General features: G+C 35.2%; 1 protein-coding gene and 2 non-coding genes across 3 annotated transcripts; 2 read left to right on the top strand and 1 right to left on the bottom strand.

The window, feature by feature from the left end:
- Nucleotides 1–2,659: 2,659 nt before the first annotated feature.
- On the top strand, nucleotides 2,660–9,504 carry LOC116009878 (protein LONGIFOLIA 1-like). The gene is made up of 5 exons (XM_031249056.1): nucleotides 2,660–3,791; nucleotides 4,527–4,597; nucleotides 4,897–6,945; nucleotides 7,024–7,165; nucleotides 8,377–9,504. The coding sequence occupies exons 1-5, from the start codon at nucleotides 3,635–3,637 to the stop codon at nucleotides 9,192–9,194; spliced, it is 3,237 nt and encodes a 1,078-aa protein (XP_031104916.1). The 5' UTR covers nucleotides 2,660–3,634; the 3' UTR covers nucleotides 9,195–9,504.
- A 2,143-nt stretch (nucleotides 9,505–11,647) lies between these two features.
- On the bottom strand, nucleotides 11,648–11,719 carry TRNAR-CCU. Its single transcript has one exon. It is a non-coding gene; the product is annotated as a tRNA-Arg (tRNA).
- Nucleotides 11,720–17,335: 5,616 nt separating this feature from the next.
- TRNAM-CAU lies at nucleotides 17,336–17,407 on the top strand. Its single transcript has one exon. It is a non-coding gene; the product is annotated as a tRNA-Met (tRNA).
- Nucleotides 17,408–18,041: the final 634 nt, after the last annotated feature.

Here is an 18,041-nt window from a genome sequence, read left to right as displayed (position 1 = left end):
TTGTGGTTAAGCACGTTTAACTTACAACAATCACAAGATGGATGACCCGACCCCCTAGGAATTGAAGTAAGCATAATGCGGCGTTGAGATCCAACAATTGATAATAGAGCTGATGTCACGAGTTCAAACCGATAGCAAGGCAAAAGCCGAGTCCAGTCCTATATGGGATGTGGGCGTATAGTAGGTCAGGACTAGACGCGAAGACTAAGGACTGAGTCAGACATGCAAGGGGAATAGTGGGCGCGGAGGCTAAGGTCCGTGTCAAACATGCTACTCAACTGGCTTAGTGTTCAAAGGTTGCGATAGGTGCTGTGAGCGGGATTGTTGGGCGTTAGCCCTGTTGACCGAGTTCAACCCCTACTCGATTCGAGACGTGGTGTTGTCTCTTACCATGGAGTGACTCCTGGGATGCACAATATTTAACTAATTTGTATATAAAAATATAATATAATACATAAATCGTGTTCAAAAGGTGTACATGTATATATCGACTGACTTTTGCTTAATAACATTTTTTTAAAGGAATGAGTTGATGAAGATGGATGGGCAAACTATTTTTTTTTTTTTTTTTTGGATTGAAGTCAAACTTATTTAATTTGCAAAAATGAAAAGAAAATAGGAATAATCCGTTACCTAATCTTCTCTTTAATAACGAATTATTTCACTTGGAAATTTTGTTGTTTTGCATTTGATGACATTTGACAAGAATCAATAGAGTTGGATTGGTTTGGTCTGTTTTAGTTAACCCTTTTGACAATAAATAAAATAAAATAATACAGTACTAAACTACTAATTGCCTTTTATAATATTTCAACAAAAAAAAAAAAACCTTTTATAAAGCAAAAGTAAAATATTTAACCCACAATACATTTGCTGTAAGGAGAATAATCTCAGACTTTATCCCCCCTGGTAAAACTTTATTGGCAATTACATTTTAAACAATGTGTGGTTTTTTAGTTTTAATTCAAGATTCAAAAATCAAATAACTAATCATCAATACTTAACCAATCAAACAAATAAACAATGAATAAAAAGGTAAACTTTATGAATAACAAACAATGAGTATACTATTTTTTTAAATCTTCTCTATATTAGTAACTTATCATTCTTTCTAAATTTAAGTTACAACTTAAAACCTTACTGTTGGTCTTTTACGAAGCTATTTTAGATAATATGTTTTAGTAAAATGTTTTGCTTTTCAAGGAATAAGTAATATTTTTTTTTTTGTAAAAATATAATACTTGTTAACGCATTATCAAAAATTACAAATTTTTATTGAAAAAAATTATATATTTGAGATAGGTTTCACACAAGACGATTTTATACACGTTTTGTGGAAGTCTAAATATAAAAATCTACACCTTTTGACTCATTTTATGTGTTCTATTTACTATTCATTGATCAAATCAACTATTATTTTTTGGCTTATTTTCTTTAGTATTTTTTAATTAATTTTAAATTTATTTTTTTGTGTTTAATATTCCGTAGTACTTTAAATGTAGTTTCTAATTATATAAATTTTATATACTAACACTAAAGTTAGATTATGAAAATTTTGAGTTAAAAATAATTTTAGTCAAATCTCGTTAACCGAATCAAACACATAAAATGGGAAGAGGGAATAAAAAAACAAAGATATCTGAAAAAAAATTACACTTTTCATCCCTAAGTTATAGGGTAATGGTAAGATTCGTCCCTACTTGTTTGTCGTGTTCACTTCTCCATCCCTAGATTATAATTTAAACTGCAAATTTCGTTCTTTTTTCTAATAGGCCGTGTTCACTTCTCGTCGCTAAACTATAACTAATAATCACAAATTTCGTCTCTAATGTTTTGTTAGAAAGAAGACAAAATTTGTAACGTCAGTTATAATTTAGGGATGAAAAGTGAGTATGACCAACAAATAGGGATAAATCATATAATTGCCTTATAACTTAAATGTGTGTTTGGAAAGTAGGAAAATGACTTCTGAAAAATGTTTTCTGGAAAGTGAGTCATTTTCCAAAAAACAATTTCATTTCTAATGTTTGGTTGCATTGTGAAAAACTGTCATTGTGTGGTTGGTTCATTTTCTAGAAAATGCATTAAATTGTATAATTTTACATTTTAATTATTATTTTTAAATATAAAAAAATTATAATAATATATAAAATAATTATATTTCTTTTAAAAAGTTAAAAAAACATAGCCGGCGGATTGGTTTTCGCCGACAACCAAAGCAGTCCAGAACTGCTATGATTTCCGGCAGAAATAAGTCCACCGCAAGCTACAGAGTAGGCATTTTGGCCAAAAAATTGTACATGGCAATTACAGAAAATGACTTCTGGAGAAAAAATTCGAAAGTCATTTTTTAGAAAAATGACATCATTTTCTTTGGTCAACGGAAGTTGTTTTTCGTTGACTGCATTTTCAGACACGGTCAAACACCAAAAGCCCGAAAAAAATCATTTTTCAAGGTACCTAACACTCTAAATACAAAAAAGTGTAAATAACCTAATATTTATAAAGAATACAAAAAGAAAAGAAGATTATCCAGCAAAGCAAAATGAAGGGGTTTTAGGCTTGGAGCATGAGAAGCCCCAAATTCCTTAGCTAGAGTCCTGACAAGAGCACATGACCATGCAGACAGATTTAGACCCACCCCTATTATCATCCCACATGGAAGTGTGAGGAAAGGCCTGCAAGACATCTGCCTCTTCTCTCTCTCTCTCTCTCTCCCTCCCTGCATTTCCCTCTCCATAATAAAGGATAATAATAAAGCGGTTACAGTAGTTTTAGTTGCAACTCCTTCACATTCTACAACCTCTACCTTTTTTTAATTTTTTGGTAGTTTCGTCGCAATCTCTTGCATTTTAGAATTTTCTCCCTCTTGCATTTTCTTCTTGGATAGATCTGTGTTGGCATTTACTTTCTTGGGAGCTCAAGGTATTGGGTTTCCATGGATTGTTTGTTGCCATGGCTTTTACCAAGTTCTGTTGTATGTTGTCCTCCATGTAATGAAAAAAAGATTTGATTTTGTTGTCTGGGTATCTTGAATTTTTGCTTCTGTTTATGACTGGTTGAATGTAGAGGGAAAATCGGACATTTTTTTTGTTTGAAGGATCTTGTTGGAAGGAAATTTATTAAGGGGGGTGAGAGAGCTTATAGTTTAGTTTAAAGTTGATGTCTTGGTGGTTGGTGCTAATAACTTCTGATTGGCTGTAAATTGCTAGGATTTGAGTACAAATTTTGGATGTTTGCTTGAGAGAAGCTGTGAAGAACTCAGGATTGAGTAAATCTGTGCTGGTGGTTAACTTGGTACATTGATTTGGAGTTTTCTGATTATTAATCTTTGGGAGTTTGGAGTAGAATTGTTTTTGGCTTTTGGTTTCCCTTACATTTGAAGGGGAAAATGGAAGTAGATGCAATGCCTATAGGAGGAGAAGGGGATTCTAGATTTATACTTTGACTACAAATTAGATACTTATATTTGTAGAGAGAGAGACTGTTATTTCTTATTTAGGATTACAGCTGAGAGCTGATTTCAGCTGTGTTTGAGAGCATTTGGAGAGGGAGTTGCAGTTGAATTTATGGGGGTTTGAATATTATAATCCCTTTTTGAGGTGGGACTTGAAAGCTTGAAGGGGGAGCAAATATGGCTGCTAAGCTTTTGCATTCATTGACTGATGACAATCCAGATTTGCAAAAGCAGATTGGGTGTATGACAGGGATCTTTCAACTCTTTGATCGTCAAAATATGCTAACTGGAGGAAGGCGCGTAGTTGGCCATAGCCCTAAACGACTGATTTCTGGTAATGTTTCTTAGTACCCAGAGGTACCATTGGCTTATTTTCTTTGCCTAGTTGAAGAACCCTAGGTGATATTGCTCTTGTGTTTATAGGACATATCTTGTGTGGTGCTTAGTGTGCTAAAGAGTTACTAATAGGCATTTGCTTGTTTGTCAATGTAGTGCAATCAATATGAGATGCTATTCTATATTTAATCTCATTTTTCATGTCAAGAGTCAATTTTGATCACCTAGTCGTTGCTAATAGTCCTAGTTGATTTTGTTTATTGCTATACAATAAAGACATTTAGTGTGCTTTGTGATTTTGTACAAGATTGCGTGTGCCAAATGAACTAATACAAGCAGGGCATGTTAAGCCTGCAACATTAAAGATCTTTCCTTTTTGCTAGTGAACTGTTTCTTTGATAGTAATACTCAATTTTATAGCTCTACAGGCCACTTAGATTTCTGATCTGAAGTATTGATTCTTGATCTTATCCAAAAGGCCAAAAATAGTATGAGATGTATGGATTCAGTTTCCAATGTATAATTTCTGTTTACATAACTTGACCAAACCGAGTCTCAAATCCTAAAAATCTAAATACTCCCAATTCAGATGTCGTTTGGAACTCCAATTAACCAAGACAAGAATTCACGAGTCTTTTAAGCATTTGCTACATTACTCGTTGCTTCTGTTATTTGATAGTCAGATGTCTTTTCTTCCCCTGCATTAATGTTGCATATTTTGTTATCTTTGCAGGTAGTCCTCACTTCAACGATGACACTTCTGAAAAAGAGTTTAGCAGTATCTACCAGAGACCAGCAGTAGCGGTAAGGACTATTTAGACTCTACTTTTCCATTTTTTTTTTTTTTTTTTTTAACCTCTATCCCTTGATCCTCTTAGTAAATATTTCATCTTTTTCCATGATCGAAGCGTTCAATATATCTTCATTGACTTGTTTCAAAGCAATTTGCTTAAATCTTATTTAATTATTTGGTATAGACATTGTCTAATCCTTTATCACTAACATGGTAAAAGCCCGATGAATTGATGTGCTTTATGAACTGTCTTCCATAAATAATTTCAGTTTTCTTCTCTCTTTTAAGCGAATGGTGATTTTCTTTGCAGGATAACCAAATACATAAAAACGTACAGGAGAAACAAAGGTTATCCACAGAATCATCAAGACCCTCGTTCTCATCTTCATCTCGCTCCTCTTCGTTCTCTTCTCTTGATTGTAATAGAACAGTTCAGCCAGAGCCCTTGGCTTTTGATCGCGTGATTTTTCCTGAAACTCCTTCAAGAGACCAAGCAATGAACCAGATAAAAACATCTCAATATGGGCGCCAAACCCTTGATATTAGGGATGTGGTTAAGGACTCTATGAATAGAGAATCACAGGTGAAATCGACACTCAGAGAGGAGGTAGCAGAATCTATTACGAAGCACAGGGATTCTCCTAGGCCTATGCAACTTTCCCAAACCTTTGACGGGAACTATGGAGCGGGACTCTATGCAAAGCAGAATACGCCTGTTGACCTTAAAGAATCTCTTAGGGTTCTTGCTAAACTTCGAGAAGCTCCTTGGTACTACAATGAACCTAGACAACTTTCAAGATCATCATCGTACCACTCAAAAGATGGTTCTATTACTATCTCAAAAGATGCTCCTCGGTTTTCATATGATGGGAAGGAAACGCGTCATCTATCCTTTGAATCACGTGAAATTTCCAAATCTGCATTGAAACAGCTACCGAGACTTTCACTTGACAGTAGTAGAGAGACTTCGGTGCAAAGCTTTCACTCCGAGTCAAAATCAAACTTCTGTACGAAATCTTCCCAACAAGATGCTGGCTACGCCAATGCGAAGTCCGTGAGTCTTCAGCAAACATCAGGAACTCAGGCACGGCCTCCAAGTGTTGTAGCTAAGCTAATGGGTCTGGAAACACTTCCGGATTCTTCGACACCGAGTGATGGTAATATGAGGTCGACCAAAAATTGTCAAGTTGATGATCCACTTCCGCTCTCAAGGTCTTCAGATGTAAGTGACCAATGTAAACATATCCAAATTTCTAGTTCCACGAGAAACCTGTGGAAGGATCCAACTTCACCTCGTTGGAGGAACACTGATTCAGCAATGAAGCCAACCTCCAGATTTCCAATTGAACCAGCACCCTGGAGGCATTTTGACAAGACACGAGCATCTGAGAAACAAACATCTAGGAACACAAAAACTCCCGCAAAGCTTCCGAACTCATTTCCTTCTGTTTATAGTGAGATAGAGAAGAGATTGAAGGATCTTGAGTTCACTGAATCTGGCAAGGATCTCAGAGCACTTAAGCAGATACTGGAAGCAATGCAGGTGAAGGGACTCCTTGAAACCCAAAAAGTTCAGGAATCAAAGTTTTCTGGTCAAAAGGAGCATCAACAAAAGTATGCTAGTTCTCTACAGACTGCAAAGTTGACACACCAGCGAATGAGGCAGAGTGATCAAGTGACTGCTTCCACGAGCAGGGGGTCTAATTCATTAAGGCACTTTGAGTCCCCAATTGTAATCATGAAGCCAGCAAAACTCATGGAAGAATCTGGTATTTCACCTTCTTCTGTGATTCCACTTGATGGCTCATCTTGTCCCTCCAAACATCAGGGTGCAGAAGGCTTCCGTGGTAGAAAGGGAGCTGTTGCTACGACAACAGCCAAAGATCAAACTCCTAAAGCTAGTCAAAGAGTGAACATAATCAATTCCTCTGATTCAAGAATCAACAATAGAGCTTCTAAATCTTCACAGGCTTCAGCTAGGTCCAAAGAAAGCACCTCAGGCTCATTAAAGACCTCAGGATCCATCAGCCCTAGGTTGCAACAGAAGAAACTTGAGTTGGAGAAGCGATCTCGGCCACCCACACCCCCATCTGATTCTAACAGATCGAGAAAACAAGCAAACAAGCAACCAATGGAGTCCAACTCCCCCGGTGGAAGACGCAGACCAAAGATGTCCACTATCCAGCAAAATGATGACCAACTGAGTGAGAACGAAATCTCTGTTCGATCAAATGGGAGTGTTATATCAGACTCAAAAGAAGAAATAGAAGTTACTAGTTCTTTAGTGTCTTTTGAGAAAAACAGCATCCAGAGTCCTATGAAATCTGTTGAGTCCTTGATTTCTAGTTGCATAGAAAAGGTACCTTACCTTCTATTGTATTTATTTCCTTGAGAAAATTTAATAAGTCAACATATTTGACTTTCTTCATTTACTCAGAGATCAACTTCTGTGCTTTCCGAAGATGGATCATTGGCTGCTATGGTTGCCCCCGAGTATCCCAGTCCTGTTTCTGTCCTTGACAATCTTGTGTATGCAGATGAATCACCCTTGCCTGGGAAGCGTGTCCCTGAAGTCCTAGGTATTTGCTTTCCTCTGATTTATCCTCTTTCTTTCTTTCTTTACTTTCTTTCTTCCTCCTTTCCTCTGTGTGTGTGTGTGTTAACAGCGTATATTGTATATGAAATATGTTCCTTCTATTTTTATTTTTATTGCAAGTGTTGAGCTTAGAAATGCTTGTTCTAACCTATGTTGGATTTTTCTTTTCCTAAATGACCTTGAGGGATTTAAAGGTTCACCCAAGGGTCATCGTCTTTTAGTGTTGAAACATAGTAAGAATCATTAGACAGATATGCACGCAACTATTATCCGTATCTTTTGGGTTACTGATTACTATTGCCACCCCTTTGTCGGCAGAATTAGGCAGCACACAAGCTGCAAATTTTGATCAACATTGTTAGGCAAAATTAGGCAATGTTAGGCAAGTCAAAATTAGGCATTGAAGAACAATTTATTGTTTGATCCCTAAACTTTAGACTAACTACAAAATGACCCATAATACTCAACTATAAATAGGGAGGTCATTTGCCATTCTAGCCATCCCAAATCATTCTATTCTTCCCTCATATACTAGAGATATTAGAGAGTTTGTTGAGTGTATTTCTCCTTCCTAGCAAGAGAGAATTATCCTTGTTTTCTCCTTGTTAGTTAGAGAGTGGTTGTAACTCCTATTTTCTCATAGTGAAATTCTTCTACCCTTGCCCGTGGTTTTTACCCTAATTTGTTTAGGGGTTTTCCACGTAAAATCTGTGCCTCATTTATTTTTCTTTCTCAAATTATTGTTGCAATCTGATCTATCCCACTTCCGCGGGCGCAACACCCTTCACATAGGTGCGAGTCATTTTCTTCATGGTTATATGTAGATGTTTGTGTTATATACACTTCAATATCTGTCTCATTTTCTTCATGTATTTATGCCTTCATCCTGCCTTCTCTATGCATTTGTGTTTTTTGACCCTCATTGCCCTTGGCTGAGTGAGAGTCTGTTCAAATCTTCGATAAAGCTCTGCAAATTAATCATTTGAAGATCACCATCGCTGACTAGTCTTTGTCAAATGGGGTAAAAAAGTTTAGTCTGATGATATGGTGTCAGAGAGTATGTAAATTCATATTAAAACGTATATGTGCTTGGTAACCAATTGAACATAGGAAAATTGGTTGTCTCTGAACATTATTATTCGGGTTCTCAAAAATATGACTTCATTATGTCTAACAGAGTCGTTTATGTAACAGATAATGGATACAAGGATCCAGATAGTGTCTCTAGTAATCCATCTGATGATCTGTTCTCGAACAACATTGGTTCCGGTATTACCCCGGAGTTCAACCGAAGGAAACTACAGAACATTGAGAATCTTGTTCAGAAACTCAGAAGGTTGAATTCTAGTCACGATGAAGGCCGCACAGATTATATTGCGTCCCTCTGTGAGAACACGAACCCGGATCATAGATATGTTTCCGAAATTCTATTAGCTTCAGGCCTTCTCCTTAGAGACATCGGGTCAAGCATAACGGTGTTCCAGTTCCATCCATCCGGCCTCCCAATCAATCCCGAGCTGTTTTTGGTTCTGGAGCAAACTAGGGCAAGCACTTCAGTGAAGGAAGAATACAGCAGTGAAAATATCGCCCAATTGAAGTCCAAAGAGAAGGTCCACCGTAAGCTTGTTTTCGACCTTGTCAATGAAATCCTTGCGACAAAACTGGCTTTTCTAGGAACCTTTTCTGAGCCGTGGGTGAAGCCCCAGAAGTTAGCGAAGAACACCCTGAATGCACAAAAGCTACTTAGAGAGCTGTGCTCGGAAATCGAACAGCTTCAAGCTAAATCATCCAAATGCGAGGTGGAGGACGAGGATGATGAGCTGAAAAACATATTGTGGGAGGACGTGCTGCACCGGTCAGGGAGTTGGACGGATTTCAACCACGAGATCTCGGCTATTGTGCTCGATGTCGAGCGTTTGGTGTTCAAAGATTTAATCGGCGAAATAGTCCGAGGCGAGGGCGAAAACTCGAGGAACAAACCGTCGAGGCGCAGGCAGTTGTTCACAAAGTAGTTTGCCCGTTTCTTCTTCCGTTTTCAATGCTTCGTGTCGGTGAGTAATTTCCCATCGCTTTTGATTTTTATCGGCTTTGTAACGAGTATGATATATGAAGAATGCAAAAGTGTACTAACAGTATACTGATAGTGATGGCAATCTATTCAAAACCAGCTTACCTTGTATATCTCTTCCCAGAATTCTTTAGCTTATTATAGCGCTCTCATTTCCTGTCATTCAATGGTTAAATATGGACAGTGTGCTTCAGCTTTTCATTTCTGGTTTCTATATGAATGTCAGTGTAGTAACACTGTAACAGATTTGTGAATACTTCTTGTTAAGGATCAAGGCGCTTATCACTCACGCTAAAACCTATAATTAGTAGTGAAGGCACAACTTATTTCCTTATTTATAGACTCTCGTTACATTGTTCGAGACAGGTTGGGTGCTGGACTTGACACTTAAGGACTTTACTGGCTTTCGTCCAACAATCTCCCAGCTACCGGGTACTAGACATGACCCCTTTACCAGTCCTGTCTAACACTTCTTTCAGCATGATTACTTTACTAGGTTAAAATTTTACAGTTTGAATTAAGACTAGGTTGAATTGAGTTAAACATTTCAACAAGGACTTGATTGAATGAACTTGATTTTAACTAACATCAAAGAAACAATGGCCCTGTTTAGTAAATAATCAGCCTATCAGCCAATTTTAGTTTATTTGACCACTATTAGTTGTTTGGTTAATAAGCTTTTTGTAATTCTAAAATGCTAAAATTCAAAAGGCTACTCAAAGCAGTCTTTTCAATTAGCTTTTTGAGAAAAGAAATTATATCAAACAGCCATCATCTAAAAGTTAATCTATCAAACAACTTTCTACAATCAGCTAATGTTATCAACAAATCATATCTTCTAACCCAAACAGCTAACCAATCAGCTAACAACCATTTACCAAACAGGCCAATGAATTTGTTGAGTTGACTGAATGAACATGATTTCAATTAGGTCGCACTTAAATTTTACTTGAATTGAATTAATTCAAGATTCGAGTATTAATTAAGTGCTCCTCTTCTTAAATTCGTGTCTGTTGTGTTATTAAATAGGTGTTATATGTTCATTAGTGGTAGAACATTAATGTATGAACTCAATGAGATATATATCAACACAGTAATATTCACACAATAAAAAGAAAAAAATTTGTAATAAACTAACATATTAAATTTACAATTCGATATATCTTCAATCCTAAGTAATCTCATGCTGGTCATTTTTGCTTCTCAGAATCCTCTTCAATCAAGATAATATTTAGCAAGGGTTTTGCAAGGGTCAGATTTTAGGGCGTACAAGATGGGCAACAACACAGGGTCCCAAAATTTTGGAGGCCCTTAGTTCAGCCCTGGCCAATAGTTAGTATATGCATTTGTGATTATATTGGCTCAAAATTAGATTTTCATGACTGATCTAAATTCTACTATGTATTATTCAAAAAACATTTCTACTCCGTAATATTCACGTGAATCACTTTTCATCAATTCACAGTTTATTTATACTTTGATAGGGTCTCACTTATTTACCAGCATAGGGCCACACAAATAAAAAAAACCGGCCCTGGGTTTTGCATAAGAGTAGCGTATATATGAAGACTCAATGAGGAAATTTTGAAAAAAAATTCAAAACGATTTGTCCTTTAATAATTTGAAAATTCAAAATAAATTGTTAATGCTAATAATTAAAATCTATAAGTAATGGATTGAAATTGTTACTTTCAACATAATTAAAAGAGAAAATTTGTGTAGAGTAATAACTTATGGATTGAGTCTACAATTTAGGTATAATTAATGGACTAAAACCGTCATTTTCCCATTACGATTATAAAAAAAGTATGATATATTAGGAGATTTAAGAAAATGCATGATTAAATCTACACTTCAAATAAATGAAGGTTTAAATCGACAATTTGGTCATAACCGAGTGATTACAAATGACATTTTCCCTAAATAATAATAATAACAACAAAAATAATTATTAATACTAATATAAAATTAGAATTTATATCTGTATTATATTACTTTAATATCATTCTATGTTTTATATAATTTATAATGTACTTTATTTTAATACTAGATAAATGAATAAATTGTCAATTTAAAAAACCTAAAAATTTAAATTAATGGACTAGCGGTTTTAATTGTGTTATTTCGTATTGTGTGAACCGACGTAATTTAAGACCCGTTAATTTATCGAGTATTCTTTAAGCTTAGTAAGTAATGGTCGTGTATACGCTCAAATGAACTCTATAAGTCTATATATTATTATGCATAGACATATATAATATACATTGCTTCAATAAGAATGTTAGATTAATTTAGTTAATAAATCAAAATATTAAAGTTAGAGCTTCTAGCCCTACAATTCTACTGTCCGTTTCACGCAGTGTGAGATCCGAAATTTAGAGGAATACCGATTTAAAAAGCCCCCGGCGAGGATCGAACTCGCGACCTTTCGCTTAGGTAGCGAACGCACTACCACTATGCTACGGAGGCTTGATGTTAGAGATTCTCGTATAAAATAGAAAATCAAATTCTTGACTTATTGCAATTGCTGGATTTGCTGCTCAACTATTAATTGCTACCAGTTAAGTACAGTGACTATTGAATTATACAAATTTAGGTCCTTCGTTGAGCTTTTATCAGAGCTTTTATCAAAACTAGTTGAACTTAAAGGTAATGTTGAAATTTCATGTTGTTCTCATTAGGGATGTTAAAATGCAAATAAAGGCGGAGCTAGAATTTTTTTTAGTGGAGATGAAAAATTAAAACAAATGAGATATTTTGAGAGAAAGAATAAAACACTTAATAATTGCGCATGGTAGGTTTAACCTCTCAACCTCTAATACATCATATAAGTACTTAACCATTTAAGTTAACTCGTCTTTTAGTAATTTTTTATATATTACGCTTTTTTTTTTTGAATACTACGGACTCTATTACAATGTAATATATGTATATACATACTTTCTCAGCCTATTGAAGCACAAATAATCAATGCCCCATAAAAACAACACGGTGGCATTATGGTCATTTTGCCAAAATCAACAGTCCAGAATGAAGAACAATTAAAAACAACATGGTTGTATTATGGTCATTTTGCATAAGGTCACGACTTAAGGTGCGTAAGTTCAAAACTGAAGGTGCGTAAGTTTATAGCTTAAGGTGCGTAAGTTTACAGTGTCAGGTGCATAAGGTCACAGCTTAAGGTGCGTAATTTTATAGCTTAAGGCCGGTGTGTAAGTTTATAGCTTAATTATAAGGTGTGTATATTTAAAGCTTAAGGTGCTTCACTTTCTAGTTTAAGGTGCATCAGTTTAACTCTCAAGATGCGTATGTTTAAAACTTAAGGTGCCTAAGTTTATAGCTTAAGGTGAGTATGTTTAAAACTTAAGGTTCGTAAGTTTATAGCTTAAATTGCATATGTTTAAAGCTGAAGGTTCGTCATTTTCTAGTTTAAGGTGCATTAGATTAACTCTTAAGGTGCGTATGTTTAAAACTTAAGGTGCGTAAGTTTATATCTTAAGGTGCGTAAGTTTATAGCTTAAGGTGCGCATGTTTAAAGTTTAGGATGCGTCGCTTTCTAGTTTAAGGTGCATCAGTTTAACTCTTAAGGTGCGTATGTTCAAAATTTAAAGTGCATTATTTTCCAACATAAAATAAGGTGCATTATTTTTTAGCTTAAGGCGCATAATTTCGAAGTTTAAGATGCATAAGTTCGGGAAAGACGTTAAAATCAAGACATCTCGTATGTCTTGTAATCCTCCAAGAATGTACAGATAAGCTGTTTTGCTTTAATCAAAAGCTCCTACTCATGCATAAAAAAAGTTGAATTATAAAGAAGTAATCCTTACCAATTTTACAATTAAAAGGAGTTTTCCTCTCTCCCGTTGGTATTCTCGTGGAGGGTTTTTTAGGGTTCTTGCTTTTTGAGAGGTTTTTTCCATAATAGTTGTTTTCTTGCCTGTTTGCGATGGAGAATGGAGGTTCGAGTGGTCTTGCTGAGGCTTACGAAGCATTGAACCTTGACGATCAGGATGTGGATGTTGTTGTTGACGTCGAGGACATTGTCCAACCGGCTTTCTACTTTATGTATGCGGCGGTTGGAAAGATTGTGACTGATCGGACGGTGAAGTTCGTCATTTTTTGCGATGTGATGGCTTCGGCTTGGCATCCGGAGAAAGGTGTTCATATTCGGGAACTTGGTAATAATCGTTTTCTCTTTACGTTTTATCAAGAACGCGACATTACGAGAGTGGTGGAATACAGTCCGTGGACATATGAACAGAATTTGGTGGTCATGAAGAGGCTGTCTAAAGAGGATGATCCTCTGTTGGTTCCGTTGGATGAAGGGGCTTTTTGGATGCAGGTGCATAACCTGCCGGGTGGCTTCATGTCTAAGAAGGTGGCCATGCTGGTGGGTAATTCGGTGGGACGGTATGAGAGTGTTGATCCTAAAAACTTTGATGGTGGATGGAAAACGTTCTTAAGAGTTTGTGTTGTTCTTGCGTTGTCCAAACCTCTTAAGGCGAAGATCCGAATGAAGAAACCAAGAGGAGAATGGTTTTGGGTTGACCTTAGGTATGAGCGTTTGCCTTTGTTTTGTTTCCAGTGCGGTGTTATTGTCCATGGGGATCGCTTTTGTTTTGTTGCTCCGACGAACTCTTCTAGAGAAAAGCCGTTTGGGGCGTGGCTTAGAGCAGGTGGTCGGTGAGGGACTATAGCTCCGTTAATCGGTAGTTGGTCTTAGACCCGACATGCTCATATTCCACATGCTCATATTCTTATGTTTCTGGAGAAAGTAAATGCAGATAATGGGATATTGAGATTGGATAACATTATTTCTGCTGAAATACCAGATAGGGAAAATGACTTGGAGTACTACAATGTAGTTGAAGAATATAGTCCTTGTGATAAAGCTAGGATGACTTCTCCTTGTATAGCTAACGGTAAATGTACTAAACATTTTCCTAAAAAGTTTGTTAGTTGTTTAAGTTTTGATGAGGATGGATATCATGTTTATAGATGACGAGACAATGGTCGTGAAGTCAGAAGTGTTAAAAAACAGGATTTCTCTAGATAATAGGTTTGTAGTACCACACAATAGGCAGTTGTTGTTAAAGTATAAGGCTCATATTAATATGGAGTTGTGCAATCAATCACGGTCAATCAAGTACCTGTTCAAATACGTTAATAAGGGTCATGATCGAGTGACATCGGAATTTTCCAAGACCAATAATGACCAAGATAGTCCGAAAGTCATTAATGAAATCAATATGTACTATGACTATAGGTACATATCACCATGTCTGTTTGGCGTTTGTTTAGTTTTGATATATAGTTGAAGGCACCCTCTGTAGAGAGGTTAAGTTTCCACTTGCCAAATCAACAAACAATTGTGTTTTCATATGATGATCTAGTTGACAATATTGTGAACAGGCCGACAGTGTTACAAAACATGTTCTTAAATGGTTTGAGGCTAACAAAACCTATGAGGAAGCCACAAGTTTGACATATGCTGAGATGCTAACTAAATTTGTATGGAAGAAAGATATTAGAAAATGGCAACAAAGGAAAAGAGGGTTTGCAATCGGTAGAGTCTTCTATGTTCCACCGGGCACAGTGGAAGTTTTTTTACTTAAGATTTCTTCTAAATAAAGTTCGTGGCCTGACTTCCTGTTATGATATTCTAACAATTGATGGTAAACAATACCATTCCTTTAGTGATGCTTGTTACGCTCGAGGGTTAGTGGAAGATGACAAAGAATACATTCAAGCAATTGAAGAAGCAAGTCAATGGGCCACTGGTAGTAATTTGAGAAAGCTGTTTGTCACTTTGTTGATGTCTAACTCAATGGCAAAACCAGAGTTTGTTTGGGAAGTTGTGTGGAATCATCTGTCTGATGATGCACAATTTAATATTCGACAACAATCCTTAAATCCTGGTAGTAAATTTTGTTTACTACTACCTCCGTCCCATTTTGTTTGTCTGATTCGGTTAACGAGGCTTGACTGAAGTTATTATTAATTCAATTTTTTATAATATAAAGTTTAGTATTAGTATATAAAATTTATATATTTAGAAACTACATTAAACGTACTATTAAACACAAAAAATTAAATTTAAAAATAATTAAAAATTACTAAAGAAAATAAGCAATTAAGAAAGAGTTGGTTTGACCAATGAATAGTAAACAAGATAGGTAAAATGAGACAGAGGGAGTATTTACATTTTTTTTTTTGCACCCATAGTTACAAATTCCTTTTTCTTTCAATTAAGTAATACATTTAATTATTTTACTAAACAGATTTGGCTTTGGATGAAAGGCAGAAAAAGAATTATGCACTTTTAGAAATAGAGAAAGTTCTAACCACAATGGGTAGAAGTTTGAAAGACTTTCCATCAATGTAGTATTCAGATGTTGAAAATGTAGGTTTAACAAGAAAGAGATTGCTACAAGAGGAATTATCATATGATCGTGATACTCTTAAAGAAGAAAATGAAGTTTTGGTTAGTCAACTAACAGAAGAGTAGTGGATAATCTATGATGAGGTAATTCCTGATGTACAAAAGAATGGTTGAGGTTTATTCTTTGTATATGAATATGGTGGAACAGGTAAAGAGTTCTTGTGGATAGCACTTTCTTCTGCATTAAGGTCAAGCGGTGATATTGTGCTCAATGTAGCGTCAATTGGGATTGCATTATCTCTGCTTTTACCAGGAGGACGAACTGCGCATTCTAGATTTACCATACCGATATCAATTAACGAAGATTCCACTTCAGCATCAACCCAGGTAGTAGTTTGGCATAGTTGATTGTGCAAACTAAGTTGATAATATGGGATGAAGCTCCAATAATGCATAAATTTTGCTTTGAAGCTCTTGATAGAACAATGAGGGATTTGTTACGTTTCAAAAATGCTAATAGCTATGATATGACCTTTGGAGGTAAAACGGTGGTTTTTTTGTGGAGATTTTAGACAAATTTTGCCAGTAATACCAAAGGGCACGAGGCAAGATATTGTTGGTGCAAGTATAAATTTTTCCTATCTTTGGAGGAGCTGTAAAGTTTTCAGGTTAACCAAGAATCTATGACTTAGTGGCTTACAATCAAACACTGAACTGCAAGAGATTGAAGAATTTGCAAAGTGGATTGCTAATATCGGGGATGGAGAAATTGGTATTCCAAGCGAAGGTGATTGGGACATTACTATTCCAGATCAATTATTAGTAAAATATAATGATGATCCTATTCGTACAATTGTTGATACCACATTCCCTAGGTTTCGTAATGGCAAGCATGATCTTACCTGTCTCAAGAATAGTGCTATTTTGGCTCCAACTTTGGATGTCGTTGATCAAATCAATGAATATATGAATGAGTTAAATAAAGGTGAAGGTAGGACATATTCGAGTTGTGATTCTATATGTAAGTCTGATTCCAATGCAAATATGTTGTCCGATTTGTACACTCCATAATTTTTGAATCGCTTGCGATGTTCAGGTGTCCCAAATCATGCACTTGCTCTAAAAGTGGGATCACCAGTTATTCTCTTGAGAAATATTGATCACTCATGAGGACTTTGCAATGGTACAAGGCTTATTCTTACAAGGTTGGCAGATCATGTATTATAAGCAAAAATTATGTGCGGAACACATGTCTTAATACCAATAATGTCTTTAACACCTTCTGATCCACGATTGCCATTTAAGTTCCAAAGAAAGCAATTTCCTTTGATGTTATCATATGCCATGACAATTACTAAAAGCCAAGGTCAAACATTAACAAACATTGATTTGTTCTTGAAAAGACCGGTTTTTAATCATAGACAAATGTATGTAGCACTGTCAAGAGTTAGTAATCCTCAGGGATTAAAAATTTTGATTTGTAGCGAAAAGGACAAATGTGCAAATACGACTAAAAATGTCGTATACAAAGAAGTTTTCAATAATGTGTAATAAAATTACAATGTTTATCTTTACTAATCTACTTTTTGAATTCACAAGTTATTATTTTTTATATTATACTATGCATTTTTTTAAAACATTTTTAGTCCGTGCATCGCACGAGTGCAACTACTAGTAAGTTAATAATATAAATAAAAATCAAAATCAAAGTGGCGCAGCGGAAGCGTGGTGGGCCCATAACCCACAGGTCCCAAGATCGAAACTTGGCTTTGATAAAAGTGATTTTTTGATATTTTTTAGGTTCGATCACGTCAACCATCAGATATATTTATATACTCCGTTAAAAGTGTGATGGGGGCATTGATCCTTTGGGCAAGAAAAAACATACTCCGTAATTAAAATATCGAGTTTTGTTCTAAATAATCAAAAGAATTTATTTTTTTTTGAAAACAATCAAAAGAAAATTAATTAAACGAAAACAAAAGGAAAAAAATTAATCTAGTTTTTTTTTTAAAAAAAAATAGGCAAGAAAATAATTTTCAAGATTTCTTATTTATAATTTTTTATGCTTAACTTTAAATGATATGTATATAGTTAGACTAATTAATTGACAAAAATTCATGTTAAATTTTATATTATATATTTTTTAATACACTTTAGCATATTTATAGTATGTACATATTCAATAATTATGCTAACTTTAATTGAAATGAGGTTCTAACCTAAGACTTTCCTTATAAAAATCAATGAATTTAATTTATCGAACATGCTTGGGGATTTTAGCGATTGATTGTCATCTTGTTCCTCTCCAACAAATTATTTTCGAAAATGCACTTGGTGATACAAGAGTTTGAACTCTAAAGTATTTAGATTTTTTTTTTTTTTTTTTTTTTTTTTTTTTTTTTTTAT

The sequence above is a fragment of the Ipomoea triloba genome, chromosome 2 (genome assembly GCF_003576645.1).
Source record: "Ipomoea triloba cultivar NCNSP0323 chromosome 2, ASM357664v1".
Lineage (NCBI taxonomy): Eukaryota > Viridiplantae > Streptophyta > Magnoliopsida > Solanales > Convolvulaceae > Ipomoea > Ipomoea triloba.
This window is presented reverse-complemented; position numbering and strand designations above follow the sequence as displayed.

Coding starts and splice junctions, on each gene's coding strand:
- LOC116009878 (XM_031249056.1), top strand. CDS start 3,635: ATGGCTGCTAAGCTTTTGCATTCATTGACTGATGACAATCCAGATTTG. Junction 3,792..4,526: donor CCCTAAACGACTGATTTCTG/GTAATGTTTCTT, acceptor TTATCTTTGCAG/GTAGTCCTCACTTCAACGAT. Junction 7,166..8,376: donor GCGTGTCCCTGAAGTCCTAG/GTATTTGCTTTC, acceptor TTTATGTAACAG/ATAATGGATACAAGGATCCA.